At 33.3% G+C, this 15143-nt stretch overlaps 3 protein-coding genes across 3 annotated transcripts; 2 read left to right on the forward strand and 1 right to left on the reverse strand.

Moving 5' to 3' along the window:
• The first annotated feature begins 976 nt into the window (after positions 1-976).
• Positions 977-3255, forward strand: LOC145107345 (Homeodomain-like superfamily protein). The gene is made up of 2 exons (XM_079044214.1): positions 977-1404; positions 2298-3255. The coding sequence occupies exons 1-2, from the start codon at positions 1046-1048 to the stop codon at positions 3112-3114; spliced, it is 1176 nt and encodes a 391-aa protein (XP_078900340.1). The 5' UTR covers positions 977-1045; the 3' UTR covers positions 3115-3255.
• A 1035-nt stretch (positions 3256-4290) lies between these two features.
• NF-YB6 (nuclear factor Y, subunit B6) lies at positions 4291-7017 on the forward strand. Its single transcript, XM_079044216.1, has 2 exons — positions 4291-4348; positions 6422-7017. Exons 1-2 carry the CDS (start codon positions 4291-4293, stop codon positions 7015-7017), a joined length of 654 nt encoding a protein of 217 aa, XP_078900342.1.
• Positions 7018-7404: 387 nt separating this feature from the next.
• Positions 7405-8934, reverse strand: LOC145107346 (tRNA (guanine(9)-N1)-methyltransferase-like protein). Its single transcript, XM_079044215.1, has 3 exons — positions 8352-8934; positions 7839-8198; positions 7405-7710 (listed from the first exon to the last, which is right to left on the reverse strand). The coding sequence occupies exons 1-3, from the start codon at positions 8847-8849 to the stop codon at positions 7513-7515; spliced, it is 1056 nt and encodes a 351-aa protein (XP_078900341.1). The 5' UTR covers positions 8850-8934; the 3' UTR covers positions 7405-7512.
• Positions 8935-15143: the final 6209 nt, after the last annotated feature.

Genomic DNA, 15143 nt, shown 5'->3' on the forward strand with positions numbered 1-15143 from the left:
ACGGTTTTATTTAAGTACTACATAATATACGTTCAATTTATATACATGTAATTAATGTGCTTATGAATATTTTATTCAAATATAATATAAAAATAATTTGGAAATTATAAATACTTTAATGCATGAAGTTGAAGGGATGTTTGATTAAAAAAAAATCGCCGAAATTTTTTGAAGAACATTACAAGAATATTTTCACGAAAAACATCACAATCAAATCCATCTCGGAATAAACTAAAACATATATATATATATATATATATATATATATATATATATATATATATATATATATATATATATATATTGGTAGTTCGGTTCGGTTCATTTTTATATTTAAAAAAAAACCGAACCGAAAAAAAATCATTTTTTATAAATAGCAAAAACCAAACCGTTGATTTTCGGTTTTTTGGGTTTTTTTTCTTCAGTTTTTGGTTCGGTTTCGATGATTTTGCACCCTTACCTCATATACAAAGTCTGTTTGGACAGCTTCTCTGGTTATTTGTAGACTACAGTTTGTCCCTTTCATTCTCTTCGACTCCATCAAAGGGTTAACCATCCATATTTCGAGAAATTAATGATTTTGACAAGATTTTTTTTTGAACGATAAATCTAACATATTCCTAAACTACTTCTAATTTCAAATGTCCTGGATACTTGAATCCTTAACTTCAAGAAAAAATACAACACTTATACCACTAAGCTAAAAATATCAATCTGATTCCATCACATAATGATCATTAGTGCCCCACTAGATAAAATTGTTCACCACTGGTTGCAAGGCAAAGTCTTTACCCATTTTACCATGATGTGAATGATTTTGCAATTGGATTATATAAAGGTCGGGAAAACTTTTCACGAATTGAAGAATAATTGTTTAACCTTATTGTGGTCGTTTTCATATCAGGGTCAGTTATGCACATTACAAGAAAAATAAAGGGGGTTATATTGCCTCTTTACACAAAATTTAACTTCGATTTTTACCCACACAAAAAGTCACCACCAATCCAGTCCGCAGCCGCTTTACCTTTTCACCCCCACGGGGCAAATGGAAGTGTTTACCGGCGACCATGGGCTGCCAAGCGACGGCGTCCTCTTCCCAGATACACACTTATCTCCTTTCACTCTACCCACAACTGATGCCTTCACCGATCAGCATAAAATCTCAATCGACCACCACCATTTTCTTCCTCCGCAGCCGCCACAAAAGCTCCGTCCAATAAGATGCAATGGGCGCAGTTTTACTGACTGTTGTGCTTCAGATGATCCTCTTGATACAAAGCCGGTTAGCTGGCAGCCGGAGGCTGAGTTCTATAATACAGAAATGGGCGATGGTAGTTTTATTCCCCCAAAGCCTTCTACTTTAGGTTTGTCATCTAAAGAATGTCAAACTGAGGCTGCATTAAGGTAACTTTTTTGTTGATATTTTCTTATCTTTTAAGTCATGTACACGATTTCATTTTTAGGTTTTACCCTGTTTGAGCTTTACTAAAGTGTTCCCGTTTACCACTATGTGCCTTAAATATTCTTCGTAGACATAACATAGGGTTTTGACTGGAGTATGTTCGACATTTCTTCAGTTAGTTGAAGACAGATTCATCAAATGGTTGATTAATTCAAACTCGAATTCGAATAAACATGTATCCAACTCCATTAACATCAAGTATTCTAAAAGTGAGATCAATGAAAGATGAGGAAAAGAAAGTATGCTCTGGATAATGTTACAGAGGAAATTCTTATTTCTCGAGATGTTTTCTTTTAGTTCTCATGATTGATCTTGACATGGAAGATGTTGGCACTTGCAAGGTCTTTGAGTTTTTCACTATGCAAGCATTATATGCCATGAATTTCTTTTCTTAGTCAGAGGGGGTTTTGAGACAGGGGATTCTTGAAATTCCTTCTTTGTCCAAAAGAAAGTTTTGATTTTTCTCTCATATAGAATTGGAAATTGTTGAATCAATGTGGAATTGATCCAATGGTTATCAAGCTTGGGATTGTTACAAGTTTCCCTTATAATCTTGCTATGCTGAATTTGTGTTGTAGTTTTTGGTTTATTATATTATATCTGAATGGGAATTGCATCGAACTTTTTTTTATTGTAGAATAAATGTAGATTCATGTATTTCTTCTGCTTATATGTTAGTATCAACAATCACACAACTGGTAATAGTAAATTATGTCTTCTGTTCATGATTGTCTCAGAGTTTTTTCCTGTTCATCAAGTTTAGAACTTTATGAACCAAAAACATGTTGGATTCTTTGAGTATTACCAATTCATCAACTCCATTCTCTTGTTTCAGTTCATCAGATGAAAGCAGCAAACTTCAAGAACCCATTGAGGAACCCGTAAACAAGAAGAAAAGGAAGAGAAAATCCAGGAAAAAACTCGAGTCATTCATCGAATCCATGATGAAAACAGTAATAGCAAAGCAAGAAGAAATGCACAAACAACTGATGGAGATTCTAGAACAGAAAGAAACCGAAAGAATCAAACGAGAAGAAACATGGAAAAAACAAGAACTCGAAAGGGCAAAACGGGAAGAACAAGCCAGAAAACAAGAAATATCTCGCAGCCTAGCTCTCATCACCTTCATTCAAAACTCATTAGGCCAAACCATCGAAATCCCAAACCCTAATCTTGATGCAACCCAAGAAAATCAAAATGAAGAAACTTGTAAATCTGATAATCCAGGTAATAATAATAATGATGTAGAACTCATATGTCATGATCCAATCAGTAGTAGTAATCTTGAAGAACATGATCAATGTGATTCAAATATGAAAAGATGGCCAAAATCTGAAGTACAAGCACTGATAACAGTTCGAGCTGCTTTGAATCAGAAGTTCACCGGAAAATGCCCCAGAGGTGGTGTCTGGGAGGAGGTGGCTGCCGGATTATCTGGTATGGGGTATAATCGGACTCCAAAAAAATGCAAAGAGAAGTGGGATAATATTAACAAGTATTATAGAAGAACAATGGAGAATCGAAAGGAGAGTAGTGGAAAGAGTCAAGTGTGCACGTATTTTAATGAGTTGGAAATGTTGTATAAAACTGGATTTATTTCAGGGAATTCTCATGAAGAAGATCAAAATCAAACCATGAAGGAGTTGCACTAGGGGTGTTGTATGAGAAGTCGAGAAGAAGATTTTCATATATGTATTACATTGTTGTTATTGGTGTATCAAGTTTTGTAGACTTAAAATTAAGTTAAAAAGACTTTATATATATACTAGTAGTGTATGAGATGTTGGTTTAAATATTGTTTTAATGGCAAAAAAGATGGTATTAATGGTATACAATGTACAATGCAGTTTGGTGACCTTTGACTTTTATGCAATTTAATGCTCATACATTATAACGTAATGGTAAATTTAAAGTTTTTCAACTGACCCACATTTTAACTTCTCTCTCTTTATTTTCTCCTTGGTTACACTCACCCAACCACCACCCGACGCCACCAACACCACCATCTCACCTAATCTCCGGCGGCTGTTGATACCACCATGGTAGGAACAAGAATGGATGAAGTTATTGAAAGAAAGGAAAAAGAAGGAAGGAATCGGATGAATGAGAGAAAAGTTGCAGTAATGTTGATGTTTTTTCTTGTTTTATCATCGGGGTTGTTCTTTCCTCATTATATGCAACACAATGATGATTCATCATCGTCGTTGTTACCTTTGTTGTTGTTTTCCCTTCTTCCTCTTTTGATTCTAATTTATTCGTTGTATCTTGTGGTGTTTGTTTGGTGATTTTAATTAAACGCTTTGATCCATTATTAATATAATGTATCAATATTGTTTTTCTCTAAGATGGATTGTTGTAATATCAAGATATGATAATGTAATGTAATGGTTAATCTCTCAATTCGCAAGCACATTGCTAATTCTTACTTGTTTTTATGAAAAGAAGAGTAAAAGTAATGCATGCATAGATGGAATATATATTGATATTGGAAAAATGAGATTTTTGGATATGTAAAACGACAGAGGAGTGGAGCATATAAATCCAAAAAGGGTAGGTGTGGCCATGCATTAGCCAAAGAGGGTGGCGGTCAAATGCGCAGTGAATGCGAAGGGGTGGCTCCGGCGAATACACTGTTCTTGTTCACCGCGCCTCCATGCCACGTGTCTTCATCTTTCCCACCACCCCACCATCTACATTTGCCTAAGAAAACATGCACTCTCTCTCTCTCTTCTTTCTCTCTCTCTCTCTCTTTTCTATCTGTTATCAACGCTTCTATTTTTTTTCAAATTCTAGAGAGAGAAAGAGAGCTTTCTAGAGAGAGAAAGGAGATGGAACGTGGAGGAGGTTTCCATGGCTACCACAGGCTCCCCATCCACCCTACATCTGGTACTATATTTACTCTATAAATATATTTATAAATATATAATGTTTCTGCTACTTTACTGGGGATCTTTCTTTTCCTGTAACTGCATTGGCCTGCTTATGTCTTTTCTTTATTCATTTCAAGAAATCTTGAATTGGGTTTTTGATTTAACTTCTGCATGCAAAATGTGTTCTTTCAATCTTGTCAAGTATCGTTAATTCCTCAGTGTTGTGCTTCAACTTACAGACAATAATTCGATTCATAGTTTTGTGAGTAAAGTGAACGATTAATTAATATACAAATGTCGACATCTTTCAGAGATTCGTCTACATTCTTTATTACTTCACAGACAACTAAGATACCCTGGATTAACATTTTGTTTCGAGTAAACAAAATGAACTTTTCAAACGAGAAATAAATTGGGGGATCGTGTTAATGAGAGATAATATATAATATGGATTGGTGATGGGTGTGTTTGAAGTTTTTAAGGTGTTATGAGCAAGTATTGTTGTTCATCGGCCATGGAATTAAGTCTGTTTGATCTGTTCTTCGTTACTTCTTGAGTCTGTGAAATGTGCTAATTGCAGAAGACAAATAGTGTAGAACAAGTGGCATGCATGCAAGATTATCTGTCTTTCATATTGACACCACGAATCTGTCACATTTGCACACTTTGCCTCCTTCCACTTTCAACTTTCAACCTCCTTTTGCTTTTCTCCATTTTAATCCATGCTTATTTTTAATCTGTAAGAGAGGACTTGGTATTAATAATTTAATATGATTTTACATTGTAACATTTCGAAATTTCTCGACTTTTAACAATTGACCAAATGATAGTAATCTATTATTTGATGTTTTAATCAAGTATTGGAAAGAATGTTAATTTCCCTCCTCTAAAATGTAAGTATGTTCACTTCAAAAAACATAATACTTTATAAGTTTACATCTCAGGGACATTTCATTAATGATATGGTATCTAAACTCAATTTAGTTTCTTCAAATCTTGAATTTGACGACGGATGTCAATAAAATTATAGCTAGTTTTGTATTTATAGATAGTTTTCACCTTATTGAACACAACACTTTGTAAATTCACTTATACTCGATCTGTTGGTGTATTTACCAAAGCACATTGCCAGCTCTTTTCTTAAATAAATAAATAAATAATATAAATAAATAAAAAAAAATGTCACTGCCTAGCTATAGCCCGTTTTCATGATATGGTCTCCAAACTTTTTTTGGTTTCTTCAATACCATCTTGATTTTTATATTATTTTCTTGTTCAAAAAAAGACATTATCGTTTACTAGTTGATTTTATCCATTTTTGGTAAAAAAAAAAAAAAAAAAAACTATTAATCAGTTTGATATAAGTGACGTGGTAGTAATGTGACTGATGACATGGATGGTCCATGACATCCTTTGGACTCTTATAACATATCGAAATGTATAACTCGATTATCGAACATGTCATCAGTCACATTATATTTCTACTAAGTTTTTCTTCTAGATACGTGATAAATGTCAGATGATGACATGGACCACCCATGTCATCATCCACAATTGTCGACTTAACCGATTAATAGGTTTTTTCCGAAAATATAGATAAAATCAATAGGTAAAAATAATGTGTGTTTTTCTGTAAACAACAAAATAATATATGGGTTTTGTTTCGAATATAGCTGGATAATAGGTTGTGTACGTTTTTTTGTATTTTCACTTACATATATTTTTTTCCATGTTTCCTTTTACATTATTCTAAATTTCTTGCTTCTCATAGAAACCCATCGAACCCATCAACCATCATTATCTTTAATTGATTTATCACATTTGTTATATTACTTACAAATGATGAGAAGGTTATATTCACCCGTTGCAACCAAAATATGAAGGTAAATTATGTCTCCATCTTAACAAAGATGAAGTTGACTTGGCCTCTACAATATATTGATTCTCACCTCCCGTCTATTCTGTCTAATCCGATGTATCTCTTATGGATTCTCACCACCTGTTTTGTTTAATCAGACATGTTCACGTTCTCTTATGAATTCTCACCTCCTGTCTAATCTGTAAACTTGTCACACTACCTACTCTACAGGGATGCAACAACCGGACATGAAGCTCAAGCTCCCCGAAATCTCCAACACCACCAACAACACATCCACAGATGACAACGAATGCACAGTCCGAGAACAAGACCGCTTCATGCCAATAGCAAACGTGATCCGAATCATGCGAAAAATCCTCCCACCACACGCCAAAATCTCCGATGATGCAAAAGAAACAATCCAAGAATGCGTATCCGAATACATAAGCTTTGTCACTGGTGAAGCCAATGACCGATGCCAACGTGAGCAAAGAAAGACCATCACAGCTGAAGATGTCTTGTGGGCCATGAGCAAATTAGGGTTTGATGATTACATCGAGCCACTGACTGTGTATCTCCACCGCTACCGTGAGTTTGATGGTGGTGAACGTGGGTCCATAAGGGGTGACCCACTGATTAAACGAACCGCTGACCCGGGTCCATATGGGATGGGTCCTTTTGTGCATGGGTTTCATATGGGTCATCATCATAATGGGTTCTTTGGTCCTGCTAGCATTGGTGGGTTCTTAAAGGACCCATCAAGTGGTGGGCCTTCTGGAGCAGCTACTGTTGCAGGTTTTGAACCGTATGCTCAGTGTAAAGAGTGAGAAATGGTGGTGATGATGAGATTATGATGCATGTGGTTTGTTGTTGCTTCTTTTTTTCTTTTTCTTTTTTTCTTTTTTTGTTCATGGTGAAACAAAATTACATTGGGTCACTTTGGAAAGGCATGTAAAACGGTTAACATGCTCATTAAGTAGTGGTAATCTGCTTTCCTTTATAAGATTTTTAATTGTCTGTTTGGTATTATAGAATGGATCTGAAAGCAAATAAAATGAAATATAACCTATAATGGGCACTATATGTTGAAACATAATCTCCAGATTTAAGGTTTAAATGTTTTATCGAATTATGGGTTAACATTCGCTTTTACAAATGCATTATTAGTTCATCTAGCTGTTTATTACCCCAAATTTAGGTAAATATCTGCAATAGAAGGCTTCAAAACCAATTTGTAACTTCGAACACAAAATCAAAATATGAAAACAACAAAAGTATTAATAAGTTACAATAGAACGCTACCCCCTAAAGCGAAAAGCTACCTATGTTTCAATGCATTGCCTTTTAATCTCTTGATCAAATTTCTCTTCCTCTTCCTCTTCAGCTTCTTCTTCGTGGGACCCTTGTGCTTCAGTTTCACATCTTTTCCTTTGAGGAATCACATGGAAGAATGAAGCTTTCCAGTCTTTAGTTTCCAAGTATTTGAGAAGTATTTCCATCACTTGATTTACTGTAAGGACCTAGATTTAGAGACACAAACAATTTATTAGACCAAATCCAATTTGCCAATTCTAGGGTAACGAATAGTTTTAATTAAATGGAAATTCCATTATAAAAAACATTCTACAAACCAAAATCATCAATATACCTGAGAACCAGACATCTTGAGGTAGTTGCCAATGGGGAGTTTTGCTGTTTGAATTCCTTGATCTAAAGCTTTCTTCATGGTTATCCCTTTCCATCTATTTCTATCAACAAGCCCACCTACAATATAGATTTTCTTTGGATCTAATTCATCGAGCATAGCTTCAGAATCTGCTGTTAGATACACCAAATGCTCCTTTTGAGTTTCAAATGTATTGATATATGGACCATTATCTTTCTCAATTATCCATTTATCAAATCCCGGGATCTTTTGTAATTGATTTCCAATTTCGCCCTCGTACCCAGTCAACCAGAGATGAGATGGGATTACACTTCTTCCATTCACAGCATAGCAATACATTATCTGTATTTAAATGTCAATAAGTCATCCACACAAGAAAGTTTTAGTTCAAGATAATTGCTACCAAAACCAACAACAATAGGAGATGCAAATTAGCAACTTTAGTGAGAGAATGACATTTATAAACAGCCATATGAAATGGTAAACTTGAATTACCTGTTTAACGAGGCTATGAATCTCATTAGGAGCCATGAGATCGGAGAATTCAAGGTCAATAACGATGTTCTGCCCGTGTTTCTTAGCCTCCGATAGCCTGAGGGCTTTGCTCTCTCTTTCCTCCGTCCTCTGGTCCATTCTCTCTTTCCTCATCCCTTTTCTTGTCTCTATCATCTTCAATTTCTCTTCTTCTGATAAATTCGAGAGCTTTTCTTCCCATTCTTTCCGTTTCCTCTCACCCTGTCGTTTCTTCTCCTCTTTAATGGCGGCTTTTTTCTCTGCTTTTTTGGCTTCAAATCTCTGTTGCTTTAATAGCTTCTTCTGTGCGTTTTTAGATAATGGTTGTGGTGGTGGAGAAAGGTGGCTTGCGCTATCGCTGGAGTGGTTGACAACAAGATTTTGGTCGTCGGCGGCGATGGCATCCATTCTTGCGATTTTAACTTGGTAGTTTTGCCGGTTAAAGAGCCCTGAGGTTAATAGATTGTTTAGAGTGAACATGGTTCCTTATTCTTTATTGGAGATTCATGGATTTTGGATTCATGGCAACATTGCCAACATATCCAACAACAAATTTTGGCCCAAATGGTTTTGTTGCCTAAGAGACCGGAGTTGTTACATTATGCATATTAGGAGAATTCTGGCTTGCGCAAATGTTGATTTAAAGGATAGTAAATATATTACATAAAATATAATAATATAATTAAATTTTGATATGTATATGATGTTAAAAATAAGTTAATAATTGTTTAAACTATAGCAAATATATTACATAAAATATAATAATATAATTAAGTTTTGATACTATATGGTATTAAAAATAAGTTAATACTTGTTTACACTAAGGTGTTGTTTGTTTTTCTGAAGCAAAATGTATGTAGTCTGCAGACCACATCTGCAGAGCTCTGCAGTAGAAGAGGTGGACCAAACGTCTGCAGTCTGAAAGAAGAAGACTGATTGTTTTTTAACATCTGCGGGCTGCTAAAATCTAAATAAACTGATTTTTTTAAAAATTAAAAGATTTTTCAATAATTTTATGACTTTATTATAGCCGATTAACAAATATAGATCCACTTTTATGTATTATTGTATAAAAGTGAAAATAAAATTATACGAATTAATGTATGTATTTGATAAAAGCCAACATGTTTTGGTTGCAAAGTTATATATAAACATTATAATCAAGGATCAAAGAATTTGACACATAAAATGGATGGAAATAAACTTCGATTTTAAAATGAAAATTTCCATTTTACCTTTTCAATTAAATCAATTAAAAACTTGCTATAAATATTTTTCCCAAGAAATGAATGATACTTCATTATATAATGTTTTATAAAATTTGGCTCAAAAAAATAAAAGATAATATTAGAATTTTTTATATCTATATAAACAGTTCTAACGACCATTATTGTAATTAAATTTTTATTTATAAAGTTGTCACAAATGTCATGTTTTTGTCGTCAAACCTTTTTTCTTGAAGTATTACAATTTTTTTCCAAATTGTTTATCATAGATAAAGTTGGAATAAATCTAAGTTAAAAAAACAAAAAACAAAGATATATGTGAATTTTTAAGCTTAGAAGATGTTAGAAGACTCTGATCCACGTCTGCACCGAGAAGAGGACGCGCAGATCTTTTTAGGTCTGCAGTCTTCAAAAAAACAAACAATATGCGAAGCCTAATGTCTGCGCGTAGCCTGCGAGGCGCGGACAGAAGAGGCCAAGAAGATCTGCAGGCAAAAAACAAACAACACCTAAGTTGTTATAACATATTTTAATTATTTCATATAATATGATAAAAATATACATGTATAAAAACACCGATTTCAATAGCCGATGTCTGTAAGTTCCAAATAAAAATAAAAATAAATTTATTTTTTTATTTATAGCAATTTTTAACTATCAATAATTAATCAATTTATTTACATATTTTTTGTAATAATTAAATGTAATCTATTTGTAAGTTGTGTGTAAATTTTGATATTTGGATTTCATTTTTATATTTAACATTATATTTAAAATTAAATTATTTTTAAATATTCAAGCAACTATCTTTTCTGAAAAAAAGAAATATTATTATTAAAATAGCTTTTGTAACGTCCCAAAGATACCGATAAAAATTCCGTTTAAAACCATCAAATCCATACAACTATTTGTTCCAAAATCAATCAGGGTAAAATGTATCTTTTAAACATCAGAATAAAACAATAACAATCAGTGCGGAAAAAGTCATCATGGGATGTTGTGTACTCAAGTCGGGCCCTTCTTTCTTTTGAACTGGAAGTACCTGAAAATGTTTAAACCAAAAACCGTAAGCACAAAGCTTAGTGAGTTCCCCAAAATACCGCATACCATACATAGGATAGGCAATGTTATATATCAACCATAGTCTTACAATCACTATCAGTCATGAGCCGAATCATGGTCTTTCCTTGCCATGTCAGGAGCCAACCATGGTTTTACATCTAAGTGACAAGAGTTACCTCCTGGTCTTCCATGCGAGCATCACAAAGAAAACTAGCATCCTACATATGTCGGGGCCAGACCCTGGTCTTGCATACAATTGCTAGGAGCCACCACCTGGTCTTTCATACATATGTTAGGGGCCACCACCTGGTCTTCCATGCAAGTATCATAAAGACAAATAACATCCTAGGTAGTATGGTGAGAAGAAACACCTGAATCCTGAAGACAAGATAAACCACACACTCGAACCGATGATAACAAGTCTCCTCTTGCTAAACATACACAATAAAACCATAATTAACAATTAAGGTAATAACCAACTCTTAAAAGGTCTAGGCTCACAACTAAACCTTTTTGGGGCAAAATATCATTTTGCCATTCCTACACTAAGTCCCAACATGCTTGACCAAAAGTCAAATCGATCAAAAAGTCAACGGGCAACCCTCAGTTGACTTACACTCAGCATAGAGCTACGCTTAGTGTACAGAAGGCTACGCTCAGCGTAGAGCCCCTATTTCCCAAAAACTTCTATTAAGCTCCTAATACAGCAAGCCAAACCCTCAAACTTCCAGATCTGATCTAAATTAATGTCTTTATAGATAAAGTCTTTGACTTTATCCCTTTTCATGGCCAAGAAGAGCACAAAACCAAACTCTAAGTCTATATTGTCACATTTTGCTCAAGAACTCATGCATTGATGGATGAGAGTGCCCAAGATCTCATTATTATGACTCTATAACCTCAAAAATATCGGAAGGAGGCATTTAAATGGTCTAGAGTAACTCATACTCACAAGGACCAAGATTATGGGGACAAAAGCATAAAACTCACAACCATACTGGATCTAACATGTACAAGCATCAAGATGAAAGCTTTATACCTCCAGAGATATATGTTGGCTTGCAAATCCCAGATCTACACACCTTGAAGCTTCCCACTTGGTTCTACAAACATTTTCTTCCTTCAAAGAGCACACAAAACTCTCTAAAAACTCCAAAACTCGCAATTGGTGGTTAGGGTTTCAAAGTAACGATATGAAGTGATGGAGGTTGGTCATAATGATCCCAAGAAGTTAGATCCCTTAAATATGGCTCAAAACCTTAGGGTTAGGGTTTTGATTTGCAGCGACTACACTCAACGTAACATAACCTACGCTTAGCGTAGGTCATTAAACTCGCGTCCAGAATTCAACACCTACACTCAGCATAGGGACTTTCCTACTCTCAACGTAGGACAAAATTCCCAATTTCCAATTCAACTTCAAACAATTATAACTTTTTCGCTTCAACTCTGTTTTCGACGTTCTTTATATGCACAAAAAAGTATAGACGAACCTTACAATTCTATCTAGTTACTTTTGGCTTAACACATGCCGAACTAAAACCATAATCCATGCAAAAAGTCTGAAATATTACTTTTTCCATTTTACCCCTTCAGCTCCAAAGTACAAATCAAGGTTTAAATCACTTTTCCAACATCATTATCATCATCAAATAGGGTCTACACTCTATTCTCTTGAATCCCAAAGCCTTTACATGATCAAATTGCGATCCAAAATCCCAAAATAAGATACATCCTGAAACTAGATGTTACACTTTTAATAAACTTTTTTTTGTTAATTTAGAAAATAAATTTAAGTTTTATATTTAAAGATTAACAATTATAATCTATACAATTACCATTAAATTTCAGTGAATCAATTAATTATCAAAACTCTTTTGAATTGTAGTAGTAAGGTGAAAAGTCATGAAAATTTTCAAATACATATAAGGTTTAAGAAAAAAAATGTCTCTTTTTATAATCGATATAATTATGATTTAGATTTTATATTTAAACTTTTATTATTTTAATTAATTGAAAAACCACCTCTTTCGAAAAAATTTATTAGTATATAAAATAGTTTTTTTGGTTAATTTAATATTTCAGTTTAAGTTTTATATTTAAAGATAAAACCATGTAATCATTATAATTATCATATTTCAATGAATCAATTAAGTAAAAAAAATGATCTCTTTTATAATTAGATATATAGATTTTGATAAAGGTATATAGGAATTTTATAATTAGTAAAAAATTGTCTTTTTATAATTAGATCTATAAAAAATTTATCATTCGATTATATCCGCTTTATTTTAAAATTACAAATAAATATTAAATTGTGTTTATATGATATACCTTTTTTTCCAGTTTGGTTCTGAGTAAAAATCACCTTATAAAAATACAAATAACAAATACTAACTATAACCATATTTTTTTTTTCTTTTTATTTGTGACGTCAAACATGTTAACCAATATAATTTTTCTTAACAGTACTTTTGGTTTACACTACTTTTATAATTTTTTTTCATTGAATTTGCATATAAATGTTTATTCGCAAAACACTTTCCATATTATGTTTAATTCGGTTTTCATATGTAATATAAAATGCTATCAAAAAATAATCCTTCCTAATAAATGAAAATAATTTTGTCACATGTCACTCTCTCATTAACTTGGACACATGTCATTTTTTGGTATTTTTGAATAAATGTTTTTTCCATTTGTCATTTTCTCATTTTTTTTATCTTTTCTTAATTAACACATTATATTTACACATCAATTAATAATTGCTTTAATTGAAAATAACCAATAAATTTCAATATTACAACTCATATAGTATTTAATATGTTTCCTTTTAAATTCAAATTTAAAATTTAAAATTTAAAATTTAAAATTTAAATAAATTTTTGTTTAAACCTTCATGTTTAATTTTTTTTGTTTTATCCAACCCGTATAACATACGGGTATTACAACTAGTATATTAATATATAAAATTTACATGATAACCGAATAGAAATTGAAATCCATTATCAATTTAAGTAAATTATAATCAAATATTTGATATATGAAAACTTCATTCGTACAACAAAGTTTAATTTTTTATAATATCAAAATATCACACACACATACACGTATATATAATAATAATAATAATAATAATAATAATAATATCAAATTATTATACTACTTGGTATAACTTCTAACAATATAGAGAATATCACCTTAATATTTACTAACGTAACATCTTGTTTCCTGTCATTTTTGGGCCGTGGGCCAGAAGTCAATTGTATAAGGCTTTGGGCCTTGAGGAGGCAAAGTTTAGTCCTTGTGGAAGGAGGTAATGTTAGTTAAGAGATTTTACCATTGAATTGTGTTTTGAGCCGAAAGGTAGAAAGGGAAAAGTCGTAGGCCGGGTTCTTGCATGAAATATGGATTTTTGTTCGAGAAGTTCTTATTCCAAGATAGTTAGATGATGTTGTAGAGCTTTTCAATACCTTTCCGTAGATATAAAGAACGTCGAAAACGGAGTTGGAACGAAGAAGTTACGACCGTTTGAAGTTAGGTGATTTCTGGGTCAGCTGCGTACGCATGGCGTACGGGGAGTACGTAGGGCGTACTAGGGCATCCCTAGTATGATGGGCATACTCAACATGTACGTTGGGCGTACTGTGGCATCCCTAGTACATTGGGCGTAAATTGAGTACGCATGGGGTACGCGATCAGTGCCCAAACCCTATTTTCGTGGTTTGAGCCCTATTTAAGCTCCTTAACTCCCACAAACCCATTCCATTCTCAGCCTCCACCTCTCCAACACCCTCTCTTGAAAACCTAACCCTAGATTAAGCTTTGTGAGCAAAAAAAAGGTCTTTTTAAGTGCTTTGGAGTGTTCTTGGTGCACCTTGAAGAAGAAGAAACTCATTGAAAAAGTGTTGGTTGCATTGGAGCTTGTAGATCCAGACTTTGTTCACCTTGATCTTTCTTCTAGAGGTATAAAGTTTTAATCTTGGTAATGATATTGTTAGATCTAGCTAGTTTTGGGTGTTATGAGCTTTTGGTCACTTTAAGTGCATAAAGTTTAGATCTTGAAAGTTTGTGACCTTGTTATGGATAAAGTTGGAAACTTTATCCATCTAAACATCATTTTGATTCAGATCTGAAGGTTAGAGAGACTTGGACTTAATGGATTAAGTTGAAAATATGCACTTGTTGGGTCCTTTTGAGACTTAAAGACTAGATCTTGTTAGTTGGGACCATTCTAATGGATAAAGTTGGAAACTTTATCCATTATGGAGCTATTATGAACCATAAAAATATGATCTTGAGTGTTGTATGTAACCCATGCATGTGTTAGATGGTCTTACTGGGTTAAGAACATAGGGTTTTGGACATTAAGCACTTTATAGCCATGCAAAGTCATAAAGTTGGAAACTTTATGACTTAGGACATCATTTTGGGCTTGAAACTGAGTTTTGGACGGAAGAGCTTAATTAAATAAGCTCTTAGTGAA

This window comes from Lactuca virosa, chromosome 4 (assembly GCF_052849685.1).
Source record: "Lactuca virosa cultivar CGN04683 chromosome 4, Lactuca_virosa_CGN04683_v6, whole genome shotgun sequence".
In the NCBI taxonomy this organism is placed as follows: domain Eukaryota; kingdom Viridiplantae; phylum Streptophyta; class Magnoliopsida; order Asterales; family Asteraceae; genus Lactuca; species Lactuca virosa.